General features: G+C 51.5%; 1 protein-coding gene across 1 annotated transcript in view; it reads right to left on the reverse strand.

Moving 5' to 3' along the window:
• The window catches only part of ACSS1 (acyl-CoA synthetase short chain family member 1), a 43428-nt gene that overhangs the window by 13353 nt on the left and 12503 nt on the right, over positions 1 to 17572 (reverse strand). The window contains exons 3-5 of the mRNA XM_065921357.1: positions 6458 to 6657; positions 899 to 1074; positions 382 to 534 (exon numbers count right to left, since the gene is read on the reverse strand). Coding sequence (XP_065777429.1) covers positions 382 to 534; positions 899 to 1074; positions 6458 to 6657 — 529 coding nt within the window. The remainder of the gene's footprint in view (positions 1 to 381; positions 535 to 898; positions 1075 to 6457; positions 6658 to 17572) is intronic.

Consider the following 17572-nt stretch of genomic DNA (forward strand, 5'->3'; position numbering starts at 1 on the left):
AGACCCAAAGACCTCTTAAAATAGAAGAAAGCATTTTAACAAATAACAGCAATGTACTCGTCCTTACACCAACACAGTCATATGGGAAAAGGGCCCGCTGGAGTGTCTGGGGCACCCAGCGCTGAAGGCAGCTGTGCCAGCAGCAGGGCAGACCCCACAAAGGCTCAGCACACATGTGATGGGCTGAGGACAAGCAGGAGACACGCGTGCAGGACCCAGGCTCTTCTGACAGGCACAGACACTCTGCCCTGCAAGCCCACCCCTGCAACCACACTGGTGCCAGGACTCCTGGCCCTGCTCTTGAGCACAGCAGCAGTTGTGGCCCCCCAAGTTCAGTCTCCCCTAGCCCCTCCCCCGGATCTCCCCAGGGTGGTGCCTTACCCGGTGCGTCAGGGCAGCATACAGCAGGTAGCCCGCCTGGGTGTGGACGAGGCCCTTGGGCTTCCCAGTGCTCCCCGAGGTATATAGTAGGAAGAGTGTGTCCTCACTGCCCATGCTCTCCGGGGCACACACCGGCTCCTCCTTGGCCATCTCCTGTGAGGGAGAGGACCAGATGGTCTATTGAGGATAGAAACTTCGCCCCCCACCCAGCCTCCCAGAGACCTCCTCTCCCCAAGGGCCGCAGGACTTAGGAGACCAGGCTCAGAGTTCACCTTATCTAGCCTGCCCTAGTTAATGCCAAATAAAAGGATGGATCCAATCATTTCGTTATATGAAGTGTTTCCCTCTGTTTGTGGACTTTTGAGTTCCTCTCCCCCACCAGGATGGAAGCCCATCAGATAACACAGAGGAAAGGGCACCTCTGGGGGACCCAGATTGAGAACCATACTCTGATAAGACCCAGTTAATCCAATGACAACCTCTTCTGCTCAAACTATACAAATAAAGATAGACTCACCTGCTCAAGGGAAATGTCCAGATCCCCCATGTGGACCTTGTTGTCTGTCCTGTGAGCCACCAGGACGTGCTGGACGGATGGGCAGACTTTTATGGCTTCGTCCACAATCTTCTTCAGCTGCACCACGCGCCCTCCCCGGAGTCCTTGGTTGAAGGTAATAACCACCTTGCACTGGGCTATCGGAGTCAAATGCAGGAATTTCTGGTCAGTTTCCTCCCCACTCTGACTCTCACAGCCCAGACCACCACACACCCTAGGCCTAAGGGTATGATGGAGCAAGTCCATCCTTGAGCAGAAGAGTCCACACAGAAACGTGACGTTCTGTCTGCTTTGCGAACATCATGCTCAGAACCTGGGAGGAGTGGGTATAATGGAGAGGAACCACCGGAAGCTCAACTCTTCTAGATTCCCGCTCCCACCTGCTCTGGGGGGACCCTCCACCACCCACCCTCCACCCACCACACCCCAACCCGGAATAAACTGAAAGGATCAGGGCTAAGGTGGGCTACTGTACAACTGGCCCCTGAGGAAGTGCCTGAAACAAACATCCAGCTGCCCTGCTGATGACCACACATGGCCCTCAACCTGTGATGTGGGCACAGAGGCCTGATTCGGAGCCATGGGCAGAGGTGCCAGGGAACCACCCCACCCAGCAGCCCTCAACTGGGTCTCTCACCCCTCAGGGGTCATGCTGATGCATGGGGCCCCATCGCCTTGGGGATTCCCGTGCGGTCTGAGACCTGGGCACCCACGGGAGCAGCTCCCTGGCCTCACACCCTACAGACCACAGTGCCTCCCAGGACCCCCTCCCCAGTGAACTGCCTGTACTTGAACGGTCACTCCAGGACCAGCTCCTAGGGCCCTACCTGAGGCACTAGTCTCCCTCAGCTTTGCGGTCTGAGATGCACTTTCGAAAGGCATGCTCACAGCCTCTCTTCCTCCCAAGCAAGAACCCTGGAGATGGCACAGCCCTGCCGGCCACCTGAGACAGGTGGACAGAGCCTGGCTGAGACTCTCCAGGCTTGTCTCCCTGGGGCTGGGACTGTCCAGGGAAGCTTCACATTGGGCAGGAAGGGAGATGGGCCAGCAGAGGGAAAAGGACCCCCTCAACTGCATGTGAGGCAGGATGTGCAGGATCCCCTGGAGGAGACAGCAGCCCCTGCCCATCCTGGGTGCTGGGACCCCAGCCTCTGTGATGCAGGCCTTACTCCTGGTGCCCACCTGTGTGAGGCCTCCCTGCCCGAGCGGTCCTCCAGGACTGCAACCTCTAGGCCCTGGCAGGCCCAGTCCCTAGGAGGTGCTTGGGGAGCCTCCACTCCCTGAGGCCCCTGAGGACAGGCAGCAGGGCTGTGGCAAGTGCGTCAGCACAGGCAGGACCACAGACACTTTGTCTGTGGGAATTTGCTTTCACCCTATGTTTTTTTTTTTTACCAGATCTCAGCATCTGTATTTGTCTTTGTTTATTTTAATATTTAGTTATTTTCGACTATGCTGGGTCCTCGTTGCTGTGTATGGGCTTTCTCTAGTTGAAGTGAGCAGAGGCTACTCTCGAGTTGCCGTGTATGGGCTTCTCATTGCAGTGGCTTCTCTTGTTGCAGAGCACGGCTCTTGGACATGAGGGCTTCTTGAATTGCAGCTCGCGGGCTCAGTGGTTGTGGCACATAAGGTTAGTTGCCCTGTGGCATATGGAATCTTCTGGGACCAGGGATCGAACCCATGTCCCCAGCATTGGCAGACAGATTCCCAACCACTGGACCACCAGAGGAGTCCTATATTTGTTTTTAATTGCTCCCAAGGCCAATTACCAGAAATTTAGTGTCTCAGAACACCGTTTTTTTTTTTTTTTAGCTCATGGTTTGTAGCCTGGGTGAGCTCGGCAGGGTTCTCTGCTTAGAGTTTCACAGCCAGTATCAAGGGGTCATGGGTTGGGGATCTCACCTGAAGCTTGGGGGAGAATCTGCTTCCAGGCTGTTCAGGGTGTTGGCAGAACTCAGTTCCATGTGACTGCAGGACTGAGGCCCTCACCTTGCTGACGGTCAGTCAGGGGTTGTCCTCAACTTTTAGAGCCACTACACTCCCCCGGTGCAACACCTCCTTATCCTCAAAGCCAGCAAAGGCAGGTCAAGTCCTTGCCCCACTTTGACTCTCTCTGACCTTCCTCTCTGCCACAGCTTCAGCCAAAGAGAGTTCTCTGTTTTTAAGGACTTGGGTGGTTAGATTGGGACAACCTGCATCATCCCCCGTCTTAGCACCCCATCACACCTGCAGAGGCCATCTGCCATGGAAGGGACGTATTCACAGCTACTGGGGATTTGGGCACTGGCAATCGCTCGGGCCACTATTCTGCCCCCATAGCCTTTGCTATGAGGGAGTCTACATCAATCATGTGCAAGGCCACATGAAGAGGAAGAGACCCCTGGCCACCCCCAACCATTCAAGCCAACCCAGCTGATGTCCCAGATACCACAGAGCATGGTGAAGCCACTCCCACTATGTCCACCTGACTCCTGCCCCACAGAATCATAAAATATAATAAGAAAATATACTATTTTAAGTACTAACTTTTGGAGTAGCTTGTTAATACAGCAACAGATAACCAAAATACTACCCTCACTGACCCAAGAGAACACAGACACTTGTCCCAGCAGGGTCTTATCCTCAGGAAACTGACACCTGAATGGAGGTGTGGGGTATTGGGGAAGAGTTGCTTAATGGCAAAGTTCTGGAGAAAAGCTATAGGAGTTTTCCCTACTGAGCTTCTTGGAGCTCACTGGGCCCTGCCTTCCCATGGCCTGGCTGTTTAGGCTTCTCGAGGTCTAGGAGTTGCCCTGCATCCAGTTACCAATTCCCAATTTCCCAGAATCAGTTCTTTTGCTTATTTCAGAGAATCTTAACAGAAACATTTGGTAACTATGACCACATCAGCAAGACAGAAAAGGAGCAGCCTAATGTAATGTTAAAAGCATCAGTATGATGCCTGGGTTCAAACCCTGGATCTGTCACTAAGCAGCAGTATGATCCTGGGCAAGTCACTTCACTTTTCTGTGCCTCGGTCCCCAGGACCAGATGGCTTCACTGGCGAATTCTACCAAATAAAAATAAATTAACATCAATCTTTCTCAAACTCGTCCTAAAAATTGCAGAGGTAGAAATGTTTTCTCACTCATTCTATGTGGCCAGCATTACCCTGATACCAAAATCAAACAAACACATCACAAGAAAAGAAAACTACAGACCAATATCCCTTACAAACACTGATGCAAAAATTCTCAACCAAATGCTAACAAACTGTATCCAGAATATAGCAGTAAGGTTATACATCATGACTAAGAGGGATTTATTCCTGGAATGCAAGGATGGTTCAACATATGAAAATCAAGGATAGATACATATCAGTGGAGCATAATAGAGAACTCAGAGCCCTCAAATATACAGTCAAGTTAGTTTTGACAAGGGTGCCAAGCCCATTCAATGTGGGAAGAATGGTTTCTTCAAAAAAGGATGCTGGTATCGCTGGATATGCACAGATTTTAAAAAATGAAGTTGGACCCTTACTTCCCACCATATACAAAAATTAACTCAAAATGCATCAAAGACCTAAATGAAAAAACTAAAACTATTAAAACACTCATAGAAGAAAACACAGAGACAAATCTCCATAACATTGTATTCAGCAACGGAATCTTAAATAATACACCAGAAACACAAACAACAAAAGGAAATAGATGAACTGGACTTTATCACAATTTAAAATTTTTGTGCATAAAAGATCAATATTGAGAAAGCAAAAAGACAACACAGAGAATGAGATAATTTCAAATCATATATCTGATAAAGGTAAAGTATCTACAATGTATAGACAACTCACAACTCAACAACAAAAAAGGGCAAAGGACTTAAGTAGACATTTCTCCAAAGAAGACACAAATGGACAACAAGCACATGAAAAGACATCCAGTGATATTAGTCATCTGGAAAATACAAATCAAAACTGCAATGAGATACCACTTCGGACCCACTGGGATGGCTATAATTTTTTTAAAAGGAAAATAAATGCTGATGAGGATTTGGGGAAATTGGAACCCTCACACATTGGTAGTGGACATGGAACACAGAGCAGTTCCATTGGAAAAGTTTTGCAGTTCATCAGTAAGTTAAAATAGATTTACCACATGTGCCAGCAATTCCATTCCTAGGTATACACCCTAAACAATTGAAAGGAGGTGTTCTTGTACATAAACATTCATAGCAGCTCTATTCACAATAGCCAAAAATTAGAAACAAGTCAAAATGCCCATAAACAGATAAATGGATAGATAAAATGTAATCTATCCATACAGTGAGACATTATTCAGCTACAAAAATAAATGAAATACTGATTCACACTACAATACAGGTCCACCTTGAAAACACCATGCTTAGTGAAAGAAGTAGGACACAGAATGCCACACATTATAGGAATTCATTTTTACAAAACATCCAGAACAGACAAATCACAGAGACAGAAAGCAGATCGGTGGTTGCCAGAGGCTGGATGAGGGGAAATGGTGAATGTCTGCTTTGTGGATATGAGATGTCCATTCGAGGGATGGAAAATTCTGGAATAGTGATGATGGTTGCACAATACTGTGAATGCGCTTAATGTTTCTGAATTGTACACTTTAAAGTGATGCAATGATAATAGGAAAAGGGAGAGGGTGGGAATGGCAAAAGTCTTATCTCATGTGGTATTTATGAAGACTAAATTAAAATTGTAGGAGATGACCTTTACAGATTTCTTAGACAGAGCCTGGCACATAGTAGGTGCTAAAGTTGAGAGAGAAAGAGAAGGGAATGGCAGCACCAACCCTGAAAGCAGCAGGAGATGTTGAAAGGAAGCGGAAAGGCTCCCCAGTCTTTCCTAAAGAGGGTGGTCAGCAGAGGTCTGAGAACTCTGCCCACTACCCAAAGGCAAGTCTTCTGTGAGACACAAAAAATTCCCAACAGCCCCCAGAACTTGGCACCTTCCTGGGGCAGCCAGCTCAGCGAGCCCTCCAGGATCTCAAGGGAGTAGGGATCTGGCTGTACAAACACGGGGCAACCATACAGACACTCTGCCCTCTGACACCAGAAAAAAAAAAAAAAAATGATATTGTTCTACACACCTGTCTGGGAGCCTCTGACCTACCTGCAGACAGAAAGTCTTAAAGATACACCACAAGGCCCACACCTGACTCCATCATTCCTCACCACAAAGGCTGTTGACTGGTGGAATCTTCCCCAGGCCTCCCCAGCCTCCTTTCACCCTACGTTTCTTCCCGCCTCCACTGCAGCCACATGGTCTCCTCCAGCAGGTACCTATGCCATTCGCTCCACCTGGAATCTTCCTTCTTCATGTGGTTCAATCCAGTGCACTTGGATCTCAGCTCATAGAGCAAATGCTCATTCAGCCATGCATTGTGCCTGGCAGTGCCCGTCACCTGTCTCCGTGACTTTCAGTGATGTCTGCCACCACCCTGAGTCCCTGAAGGCCAAGAGGGACCCAGATTTCTTCCTCCATCCCACTGCCCACGTGCTCACCATCGTTGATCCTCCCAGCCAAGGACCCCGCACTGAAGCCAGCAAAGATGACATTGTGGATGGCTCCGATCCTGGCACAGGCCAGCATGGCAGCCACAGCCAGTGGGGAGACAGGCATGTAGATGGCCACTCGGTCCCCTCGGCGGACTCCATACCTCTTGAGTGTATTGGCCAGGCGGCACGTGGTCTCCAGTAGCTCCCTGCAGCACAAGGGAGGGAGGGCCGTCAGAGAAGGGGGAGGGCTGGAACAGTTCTGCAAACTGCAGGTACTGCAACCCCAATCAGCCTGGAGAGGGCAGCCACTCGAACACCTGGTGCATCGAAAGATCTTTTCAGAAAACATAACTTTGTAGGCTAGTACTGACATGGATTCATAATCACACTGCTAAGGAAAATCACCTGTCCCTTGTCCACAGAGAACAGGGCTTCTCAGACTTGGGTTATCCGGTCCCCAAGGCTTCTGACATATCCACCCTGAGAGGCCCCAGTTCTCTAGGTCAGCACAGGCCTTGCTGAGCAGGGGACCCCCAACTCTGTGAAGCCACAGAGATTTGGGGAAGGCAGCCCACGGCCTGGGGCAGGGCTATGGGGGTGAAGGATGGGAACACTGAACACCATGCCCTCACCTCACACACCCACGAGGCCCCTGCCTCCACTCCCAGGCTTAGGCTTGGCTGGCCAATCAGAGTGCAGCATCCCCTGAACAAGCTGATTGATTGACCTGAGGTTTGCATAACCCAACCCAACCCAGAGAGGATGACAGTCCCCGGGAAACCAGGGGTCTGCAGCAGAACCACGGGTGGGAGAAGTACAGAGGGGCAGAAGCAGCTGCACAATGAGTTCAGCCCTGTTTCCCAAGTGGTCTTGCTGAACCTCACTTCCCACAGGAAGGGAAGTTACCCATTTTTGCTGCTCTTGTTTTATTGTATTTATTATTTAACAGAAAGAGCTGGCATGGAAGGGCAGAGTGAGTTCACCCCACACACATGGCTCCACCCTTGTGGCCAGGACCCAGGAGTGGTTGTGGTTGCCCCGTGGTCAGAGACCCAGAAAGGGGCAGCCCTGCAAGGGCCACCAGGAAACAAAGGGTGGGTGGTGATAGGCTTTAGGGGAGACCAGATGAGAGCAGATCACTGGTGTAACCAAGCAGAACCTTGTGGGACACACCCCTCCCCCATATCCTCTGCTTTAGCTCCTCTCTGAAACACTCAGATAACCGTATCTCAAACATGTTCCTGAGTTCTCTTATAGATACTAAAACACCCACCAGATGGAAGAAATGAATTACTTGTAGCCTCTAGACCTACTGGAGCCTGAGGACTGATTATGTTAACAGCCCTGTTACATCACCGTCAACCAGAGAACTCTGCACAAGCTGGTCACACACCCTGGGACTCCCCTCCCTCACCTGGACTTTAAGGCTTTCCAAAACCCATCGGGGAGTCCAGGTGTTTTGAGCACCAGCTACCCTAGACACCTGCTTGGCACCCTGCTACAAACGCTGCACTTTCCTTCACCACAACCCGCTGTCAGTAGGCTGGCTTTACTGGGCACGGGTGAGCGGAGTGACTCAAGTCTGGTCTGGTAACACAAGCGCAGCCTGCACTCTCCCCTGACTCCTGCCCAGACTGGCACAGACCCCATCCCCTCTCTTAAGGCTTTAGGACAAAAGCACCACTCACTGGCGCCCCATGCACCCTGCACCTGAGCTTGTGATGAAAGAAAGAGCACCCAGAGGGCCCCCAATAGCAAAGGCCCAGAACCAGGGCCCGGAAACATGCCTCCTGCATGTGACAGCACTGAAGAGGCAGTCATGGTCAGTCACCCAGAAGGTGACTTAAGCGCAGCCCACATGCTGTTTCCGACAGCCCTAAGGACTTACACGGTTGGTGCTGAGGAGATGGAGGCTCAAGTGTGTCAGAGATAAGTGGTGATGAAATCATGCTCTTTTTCTACAGACAGAAGGATGGAAGGCAGCATTTTGAAGTGAAAGAAGGAACAGAACGGCCCAGACAGAGTGGCCTGGATTACTCTCTATAGCTGCACAGGCGTGGGAGCTCAGCTTTCACAGACGCCATGAGATCACCTGAGAAATAGCAGGCCCCTCCACCTTGTTGAACTGTCACACGTGTGACCGAGAAGCATCACCCACTCAGGACCCAGCCAAACATTCAGTAGAGATTATCTCTACCATCAGGCGTCTTTGTTTGAAATTACTTTCTGAAAGTACTAAAATCAACTCGTTCACTTTGGTGAATTTGTAAGATGGTTGAAATTCTGTTCTCGGTACCATGAGGGCAAGCTGGGCACCAGACCAAAGAAATGAGAGGAGTGTGTCCTCTGGCAGCACAGCTCTGATGGGGAAGTGAAGGCACGTGAGAGCGTGAAGGGCGTTCACTGACTCAGTTTCGGGTACGATTGCTGAGGGCAGCAGGGAGAACTTTCGGGAAAGGTCGGCGGTGGGGAGGAGGAGGAAGGCAGCAGAAGGGAGAGGATTCCTTCTGGCCAGAAGCTGCCTGGCGGCCAGAGCTGGGCAACCGACCTGTGTGGCCCTGGGAAGGTGTGGAGACCCAGTGGCAGTAGCCAAGGTGCTCCCTGGAGGATCAAGGGGCCTCCCCACGGGCCCTGCAACTGAGTCTGCTAGGTCCCTCACTCTTTCTTCATATTTATTTATTTTTGGTTGTGCTGGGTTTTCATTGCTGTGCAGGTTTTTCTGTCATTGTGGCGAGTGGGGGCGCCTCTCTAGTTGCAGTGTGCAGGCTTCTCATTGTGGTAGCTTCTCTTGTTGTGGAGCACCGGCTCTAGGCACACAGACTCAGTTGCTCCATGGCATGTGAGATCTTCCTGGACCAGGGATGGAACCCGTGTCTCCCACATTGGCAGGCAGATTCTTTACCACCGAGCCACCTGAGAAGCCCGGGTCCTGCATTCTTGCTGCTGCCTCCAGAGAAGTTTCTGATAAAGAATCTGATCCAGGTAAAGCTCTTGAGTTCACTGCCCTTCCTGTCCTCTCCACCAAGGCCATAAAACTCAAGGTCGAAGAAATCCTTGAAGCCTCCTTGGGGTTCTTGGCCTCAGCAGTCCAGCCTCTGCTTAATCAGGGGCTGGGAGTCACGTCGCACAGCACTCCCTCTTTCTTTGCTACTTCAATAGAGAAATAGTCTTCCTAGAATCAGGCCAAGACTTGTGGCTGTTCCACTTCCAGCCCTTGGTCCAGCTCAGGCCCTTAAAGATATCCAGAATAACTCTGTCGTGTAATAACAGCCCTTCAGATTCCTGGAACACTCCCTCCACCATCCCACAAAGCCTTTCTCTCCCAGCTTCTCTCCCCCAGCCCTCCAGGAACCCACTCTCACACCCTAGAAACCCCCAGGTCACCAAATAGACCCCAGTACTCCCATGGTGTCTGCCCGGGTCAGAATAAGGGAACCCAGACCCTTGATCCCAATTCTATATTTAACCATGTAAATGAAGAACACATTTATTTTTAATGACTAACACAGGTGGCCCCAATTCAACATGAGGTCACTAACCCACTAACCACCGCCACACCCAGAACAGGACTCTAACCAGGGCTTTGCCCTATCACAGTCGGGGAACTAATTTTCAAAATCAGACTTTCCAGACTATCTATTTGTCCCTATTTAATTCAACTTCAATTTCTACTCAACTTTCCAGCTCACCCATTATTTTTTTAAACTTGAATTTCATTAACAATTTTCTCCAGACTTACACCACTGGAGACTAAGGTCAGCACACCTAGATCTTCAAATCATGAAAATGTAAGTGTTATGCAAGCGATCCTCCAGGTACTTAAAAATTTACTCCAGAGTACCCAAAAATCACCCAAAAGCTGTCCTTGGATATTCATGACTCCTCAGACTTTCACAAACCGATATGCTGCTTCTGTATCAAATAGATAGTGCAGTCACTCAATGACCAGTGCTCTGGGCTGTCCCTGCAGGAAACACTGCTTCCTCCTTGTCTGTGGGGTTTTTCCAAGGGACAGTGACATGCAGCTTTCTGAGAAGTCACCCAACAAAATAAGTTCGAGTTCTATTTCCCAGTGCGAGGAGAAATACATTATTTGTCAATCAGTTTCTGAACAAGCTATCTACGTTTGTCTGCCAGGAGACGTCTCAGGGCCACACCTTCCACGTGGAGGCATGAAAATGACAGGCACAAATACACAGACTGGCCTCGCCTTCAGGGTGCTGAACTGCAAAAGGCTGCCTGGCCCTGGGAAAGAAAGGAAACCTTTCACAGCCAACTCTAAACTTCAGCTGGGAGGAACGCCCATCCAATGGTAATCTAATCACAAGTATGTGCAACCAACATAATACATGCCTGAACACAGACAGAAGAAAGCCACCTCTGGTCCAGCTCAATCCAAAACAGGACACAGCTGGACAGACCCAGGGAAGTAAGATAAGCTCTGTGTGTGTGTGTGTGTGTACGCATGTGTGTACATGTGTATGTGCGCACATGCACTGCTGCTGTATTTAAGAAACTAATGTGGAACACACAACTTACTTACTTGCTACAATTACTGTGTTCATTAAACACTAGCTAAGAGGCTACCTCCTTCATTGTCCACCTGCCCCACTGAGTATCAGCTTCCCTTCAGCAGGGATTTGTTCACTGCCTTCCTCCCAGTATCCAGAACCGGGCCTAGTGCAGAAAAGGTGTGTGACAGATGTCTGTGGAATGGAAGAAACCAGTAGGTAAGCCTGAAAGAGCCCAGGCAGGCACAGGGTGACTGGACCCTGGGGTCTAACTGTGAGCGCAGGTCCACCTGCAGATGCCTCCCAGCCTCCTGCACTGAGAGAGGGTCACATTGGAGGAAACATCCTGCCCCTCAGAGAGGGCGATGGGCAGGACAACCCCACTGATAGCCCAGCCCATGGCTACTCCTCTGTCTACATTTCCTTCTGCCAAGAAGGGAAGGAGCCCAGGGAACGGTGTCACTGGGTATGTGGAAGGTCTGTGACAGTGTCTTCTCTCCCCTAGCCTGGTGCTAAGGGGAGGGGTCAAGCCCAGGGTCCAGATGCAGGACTGAACAGGACAGGTCTTCCTTCAATCTGCTTCTCTAGACTTGACTTCTTTGGCTGCCCCAGGTCTTAGTTGTGACATGCAGGATCTTGGTGTGGCACACAGGCTTAGTTGCTCTGCAACATGTGGGATCAGAGTTCCCCAACCAGGGGTCAGACCCACCTTCTCTGCATTACAAGGCAGACTCTTAACCACTGGACCATCTGGGAAGCCCCTACTTCTCTAGACTTTGCTATTCTCTTCAGTAAGCCATTTCTGGAAGGTAAAGATGGTAAGAGAAGTGAAGGTTGGCAAGAGAAAAAGTAGGGCATGGCAGAAGAGACTCCCTCCCACAGGAAGAGGCTCGCCAGGTCTCGGGACCATCCCCTTCCCTCTGGCACAGTCCTCTGGCCCAGACATTACTGTAGCCACTAAATTTGATCTAACACGAGGCCATGTGCTTACTCTGCTACTTACTGCCACCAGAGAACAGAAGCCCAGGAAATTCAGCTGAGCGGGCTCATAACCCAAGTATGAAATTCCTCTCACATCATGATTTGATCTCGTGACCATGACCTTGAGCAAAGGTAAGCTGCAGGGAACTGTAAAGCCATTGCCACATGTCAACACGAAAATGCCCAAGCTGCCCTTGCCAACAAAGCTCCGGACACACTCAGGATTCAAAGCAAACAAGAGCTGAACCACCACTGCTGACCCTGGGCCAGCCAGTGAACTGGGGGTCACTGAAGCTGCATGTTTTCTAAATTCCTTACAAAAAAGTAAATGTAGTCTCCTTGAGGCTTTACTATACTCTGTGGAAAGTTCTGGACTCAAGAGAATTTCCCTCTCAGGAGAGTGTCTCAGGGAAGGACATCTGATTAGAGATGGGGCTCCCCCCCCACCCCCCAACTCCCCATACACCTGGGTCTTGACTGACCCAACCATAGTATGATCCAATAATAGGAGTACTTCTAAGGCAATCTCCAGGACTCCTGTGGTCTGAATGTCTGCACAGTCCTTACCCCCAAAGAGGGTAGCATTAGGAGAGAAGTCTTTGGGGGGAAATTAGGTCATGAGGGTGGGGCCCCATGATGGGATTAGCACCCTTATATGGGAGACCCCATGGAGCTCCCTTTTTCCTTCCACTAGGTGAGGACACGGAGAGAAGGCACTGGTTATGACCAGGAGAACCCAACCAGCAGACGACCATGCTGGCACCTTGATCTTGGGCTTCCAGCCTCCACAACTGTTAAGAAACAAGTCTCTGTTATTTCTCAGCCCCCTTGGTCAGTGGCATTTTGTTATAGCAGTCCAAACAGACCTAAGACAGGGCCTGTACAGTCAAAAAACACAATGTTGTAAAGCAACTATACTCCAATGGGAAAAAAAAAAAAAAAAGGACAGGACCAAATCTGAAGTTCTAGGCATATATAAAAGCATCCTATAAACAGTAGCTATAATTACTGCAGAAAAAGGCAGAAAAAGAAAACGGGTGACAATGGGTGGTTCCTTAACAGCAGGAAGGAGTGTGAGGATGTCAGTTTGCTTTTGTGTGAATCGCAGGCAGCTGCATCATTGGCTCAGGGTGAATAAGGGTCACCGCTGTATCTGAAAACAGTTACAGAACCCCTCCCCTACAGCCCCATGCCCTGCAGTGGGTACTGATGGGAAGCCCTTGCTTGAGGTGGGAGGAGTCTGAGAAGGATACGTCACCCACGGTTGGGGCCGCTGCCAGCAGCAGGTTCTAGGCACTTGGCCGCGGCCCAGGGTTCTGAGAGGCTGGGGGAAGGCAGGTGCACCCTGTCCCTCCACCACCTGTTGTGTCTCCCCCCACCTCCACCAGCTGCCCCATCTTCTCTAGCCATGCTCACCACCCACTGTGAGCACAGGGACCCTGCTATCCAGGCAGCCTCAGCCACCCCCAGGCCTCTGAGGTTTCCCCAACCCCCAAATCACTGCCCAGAGCACTCTCCTCCTACCCACCCCACTCCTACTCACAGTTCCCTCAGTGACAACAGTTACTGAGCATATGTCCTGTGCCCAGCACTGCTCTGAATCCTAGGCACATCCATGGAGTCTCACAACAGCCCAAGGGTTGGAAGTTACCATCACCCATCCCATTTTCCAGATGAGGAAACCAAGGCACAGAGGAGTTAAGTGACTTCTCAAGGCTGTTCAGCTGAAAGGGTCAAGAATCAGGTCAAGATTAAAACCCAGTCTGGCCCCAAGGACTGCTCTCAAAACCCACAGCTTCAGAACAACTTGAATCCTATTATAAAGGTGGGAAACTTTATAATCTTATAATTATAATTATAAGATTATAATATATATTATAATATATATTATTTTATATAATATACATTATATTTATATAATATACATAACAATATATTATATTTATATATATAATATATATAATATATATTTATATATATAATATATTATAATATGATTATAATTATATAATCTTATAATTATATTATAATCTTATAATAGTCTTGACAATTTTGCCATTGGCCAATTCCAATGTAATAGTTTTACTTTGTTGCTGTTGTTTAGTTGTTAAGTCGTGTCAGACTCTTTGCCACCCCATGGGTGCCAGGTTCCTCCATCCATGGGATTCTCCAGGCAAGAGTACTGGAGTGGGTTGCCATTTCCTTTTGCAGAGGATCTTCCTGACCCAGGGATCAAACCTAAGTCTCCTGCACTGCAGGTGGATTCTTTACCACTGAGCCTCCAGGGAAGACCAACATTTTTACTTGGGTTGGTTCAAATTAGCAAGAGAAGTGTTCCAGGCCACTCACAGTACTTGAATTGAGCCTAATCAGGACAGAAGAGAATGGGGTGGGGGTTGGATTTCCTTCACGATTCAGTGTTTGGCCGCACATTCCGAACCACCTGACCCAGGGTCTGTCTCCCGCTCATCCTAAGTCTTTCCCACCCAGACACCACCCTGTGGCACAGAAGTGACAGGTCTTCTTCTGACTTCTTCCCTAATTCACGCCTGATTTCCCTTGGACCTCAGCACTGGCCTTCAGCCCAAGTTTTGTCTCCAGAAAAGGAGTTCTTTCCTTTCCAGACTCAGAGCCCCGCTCACAAGGAAGGAGCCAGCACTAACCCACTAAGAAACCCTGAGGTTCCTGCCAGCCTCAGGCAAGAGCGGTCTGCGGCCCCAGTCCAACCATAACCAGCAGGGAGGATGGGGCTGTCAGCCCAGACCTAGCAAAGGAATCCACCCTCCCTATGGCCCAGAAACCTTGCACCAGCTTCCCAGAGGACACTGACTGGATTTGCTGATGGGAAATTGTCAAGCCTCCCCGGATCCGGACCCCCTCCTTCCCAGGTTCGGATGAGGTCCAAAACAGTCACAGGGGGCCAGCAGAGAAAATGAAGGGCCAGGTAGCCCCTCCTCCCTCCCCAGGCCATCACCCCTCCCCTGGTACCCACAGTGACCCCTCCTGCCTCTAAGGGCCTGAGATCCCCAAGCCCCACCCCCCAGCCGCTCCAGCACCTGCACTTTTCTGCACCTCAGCCCACAGCCACACCAGGACTCCACCACCCTCAGGCCCACCTGCTCTGCAGCCATCCCTTGTCCCTCCTGGAGGCCACCTGGAGCTCTCTGACGTTGACCCCTCCAGTCAGTATTCATGGTTAACTTTGTCCTGGGGTGGGCGCGGGGGGCCAGGAACACACGGCCCTGGTCAGTGAAGGGATGTGTTGTCTGCACACAGGCGTGCAGGCCTGTCACCAGGTTCGGCCACCGGGCAGCCCCACTGTTCACATCTTCACCACCTCCGAGGCTCCAGAGCACAACCCACAGAGCAGACACTGCACTGTCCGACCCCGTCTCTGGCCTTTCCAGCTGGGGGAGCCTGACAGCCCTGGAGGCAGGCTGGGCGTCAGGTCCCACCCTTTACAACTGAGGACAACCGCGAATTCCAGCGAAGATTGTAGGCGTCAGCCATCCACACAGCAGAGGCTGCCCAGCCCTAGGGTCAGGGCCAGGGTCGGAGTCAGGTGACCAGAGGACAGCAGGCCCCTGGCTGGTTATAGGGAGCCCTCCAGGCAGCAGGTCTTGGGCAGCAGATGGAAGGGTCTGGCACCGTGGGCACTGGGAGCTGCATGTCTGCCGAGCCTCGGGGTGGCCCTGCAGGATCTCAAGGCTGCCAGTCCCCCTGGGCCATTCCCTCCAGGGGGCCTTGATTTTCTACTTCCTGGAGTCTTGAAGTGGCCAAGGAGGGGGCGGGGAAGGTGGCAGAGGAGCGTGGCCGATTGCACCGCCCAGGCACAGCTCTCGCCGCCCGCCCCCCGCTCCTCCCTCCCCCCCTCTCCCCTCTCCTCCCTCCCCCCTCCCCCCCCTCCCCCCTCCCCCCCGCCACTCCACCGGGTCTGCAGCCGCCCAGAAGACCAAACACACAGCTGGAACAGAGGCCCCTCCCCTCCCGGAAGGCTGATCCCAAGGGGCCAGGCGGAGGCCTTCGCCCCTCCCCTTCCCCACCCCCGGGTGCCTGAGCCCCGCCCCTGTCCTCGGCAGGCTGCTCCCTCCCACAAGACAAGCCCCTCCCGCATTTCGCACAGCCGAAGGGGGCTTACAGAAACAAGGGGCCAGTGCCAAGGCAGGCGATTGTTATTCACACTGAACATCAGCCAGGGGCTTCCCAGAAGGGCCCCGTCAAGAAAGTCGACTCTCGTGGAGGTCATTCCCACTGCAGTCCCAAAATAGGGCCATTCTAAAATGTGAGATTCCAAGAGCATGCTCGAAAGAAGGGGGAAGAACAGTATCACGTAGAAAAGAATTCAAAGCACTTGCCAGCTTCAAACTAAAGTCTCAAGAAAACTTAAATACTGGTTTAAAACCAGCTGGATCCAAGTAACCCAGGGCTCCCGCCGGATTCTGGGTGCCTGTACGGGGATTCCTGACTGAGTTCTGCAGTCAGAGTTACTCAGGGGCCACCGCACACAAGCCTGGCGGCCCTTGGCCTCTTGTGCCCCCACCCAGAGGAGCCCACCCCCACAAACCCACTTCCCCTGCCTGACAGGTACCCCTGTCCTGGTGCCTCACGGTAAATGGCGCTGGTTCATCCTAAAGCACCCCACCTCTCCACCTCACTATACCAGTTAATAATCCTTCCCTTCAGTTGTCCTAATTTGTTAATACAGGAGTTTGCTCACTGCAAACTGTAATTAATCTGCGGGTGAGAAATGCCAGGTGCAAGGTTGGGGGTTGGAAGGGGTAGAAGTGCTGCCTTTTAACAGACCCTAAATTGTTCTCCCAAGGTGAGGTCCTCTCCCTGGAAAACCCACCCACCTCTCCCGACGCCAGCAGCAGCAGGGCCACCAACCCTTCCCCTCGTCAAATCTGAAATCTTTCCTGGCATCCCTTCGCCTGACCCCGACCTACAGCTAAATGAGGCTTGCATCCTCCCAGGTCCTGGCCTGGGCTTTCATTCCCCTGGGCTGCTCAGCACCCAGCACCCAGGGGAGGAGAAAAACAGGCTCAGGGAGCCAGAAATGTTCTCTAGGTCGCCCACAGTTGGGGACAAAGCGGGTGGGAACACAGGGCGCCCACCCAGCTGCCCCACCCCACAGTACACTGGCCTGCGAAACCCTCCTGGCCTCTTAAAACTCACTCCCAGGACTTCCTCAACATCGTCTCCAGCCACGTCCCAGCGAGACTTCCTGCTTCCTCCCGCCAGAGCCCAGGGGGCCCTTCTGTGACAGTAATAAGTGGCCACAACCGGGACACGAGCCAGTCTCTGAGGAGGTACCTCCAGGCTTCAGACCTCGCCGCTCCCTCTGCCCAGGGCTGCTGGTCTGACTGCCAAACAGAGGGGCACCTCAGAGACTGGGACCCATCCTCTGTTCTCTGTGGCCCCTCCACACTAGGGACCAGTAATGCTCAGTGCCTAGTCGGCTGGCCCAGGGAGGAAGTGTCCTTCATGGGGGGTTGGGGGGGGAGATAGGGGGCTATGTGTCTGCTCTGCTCTGTGCCTCCACAGGGGCTCCTCACTGTGCACCCTCTACATAAGAAAGCCCAGCTGGAACAACCACAGAAATCACCCCCTCCAGGGCTGAAGCCACAAT

Source organism: Muntiacus reevesi, chromosome 2, assembly GCF_963930625.1.
Source record: "Muntiacus reevesi chromosome 2, mMunRee1.1, whole genome shotgun sequence".
In the NCBI taxonomy this organism is placed as follows: domain Eukaryota; kingdom Metazoa; phylum Chordata; class Mammalia; order Artiodactyla; family Cervidae; genus Muntiacus; species Muntiacus reevesi.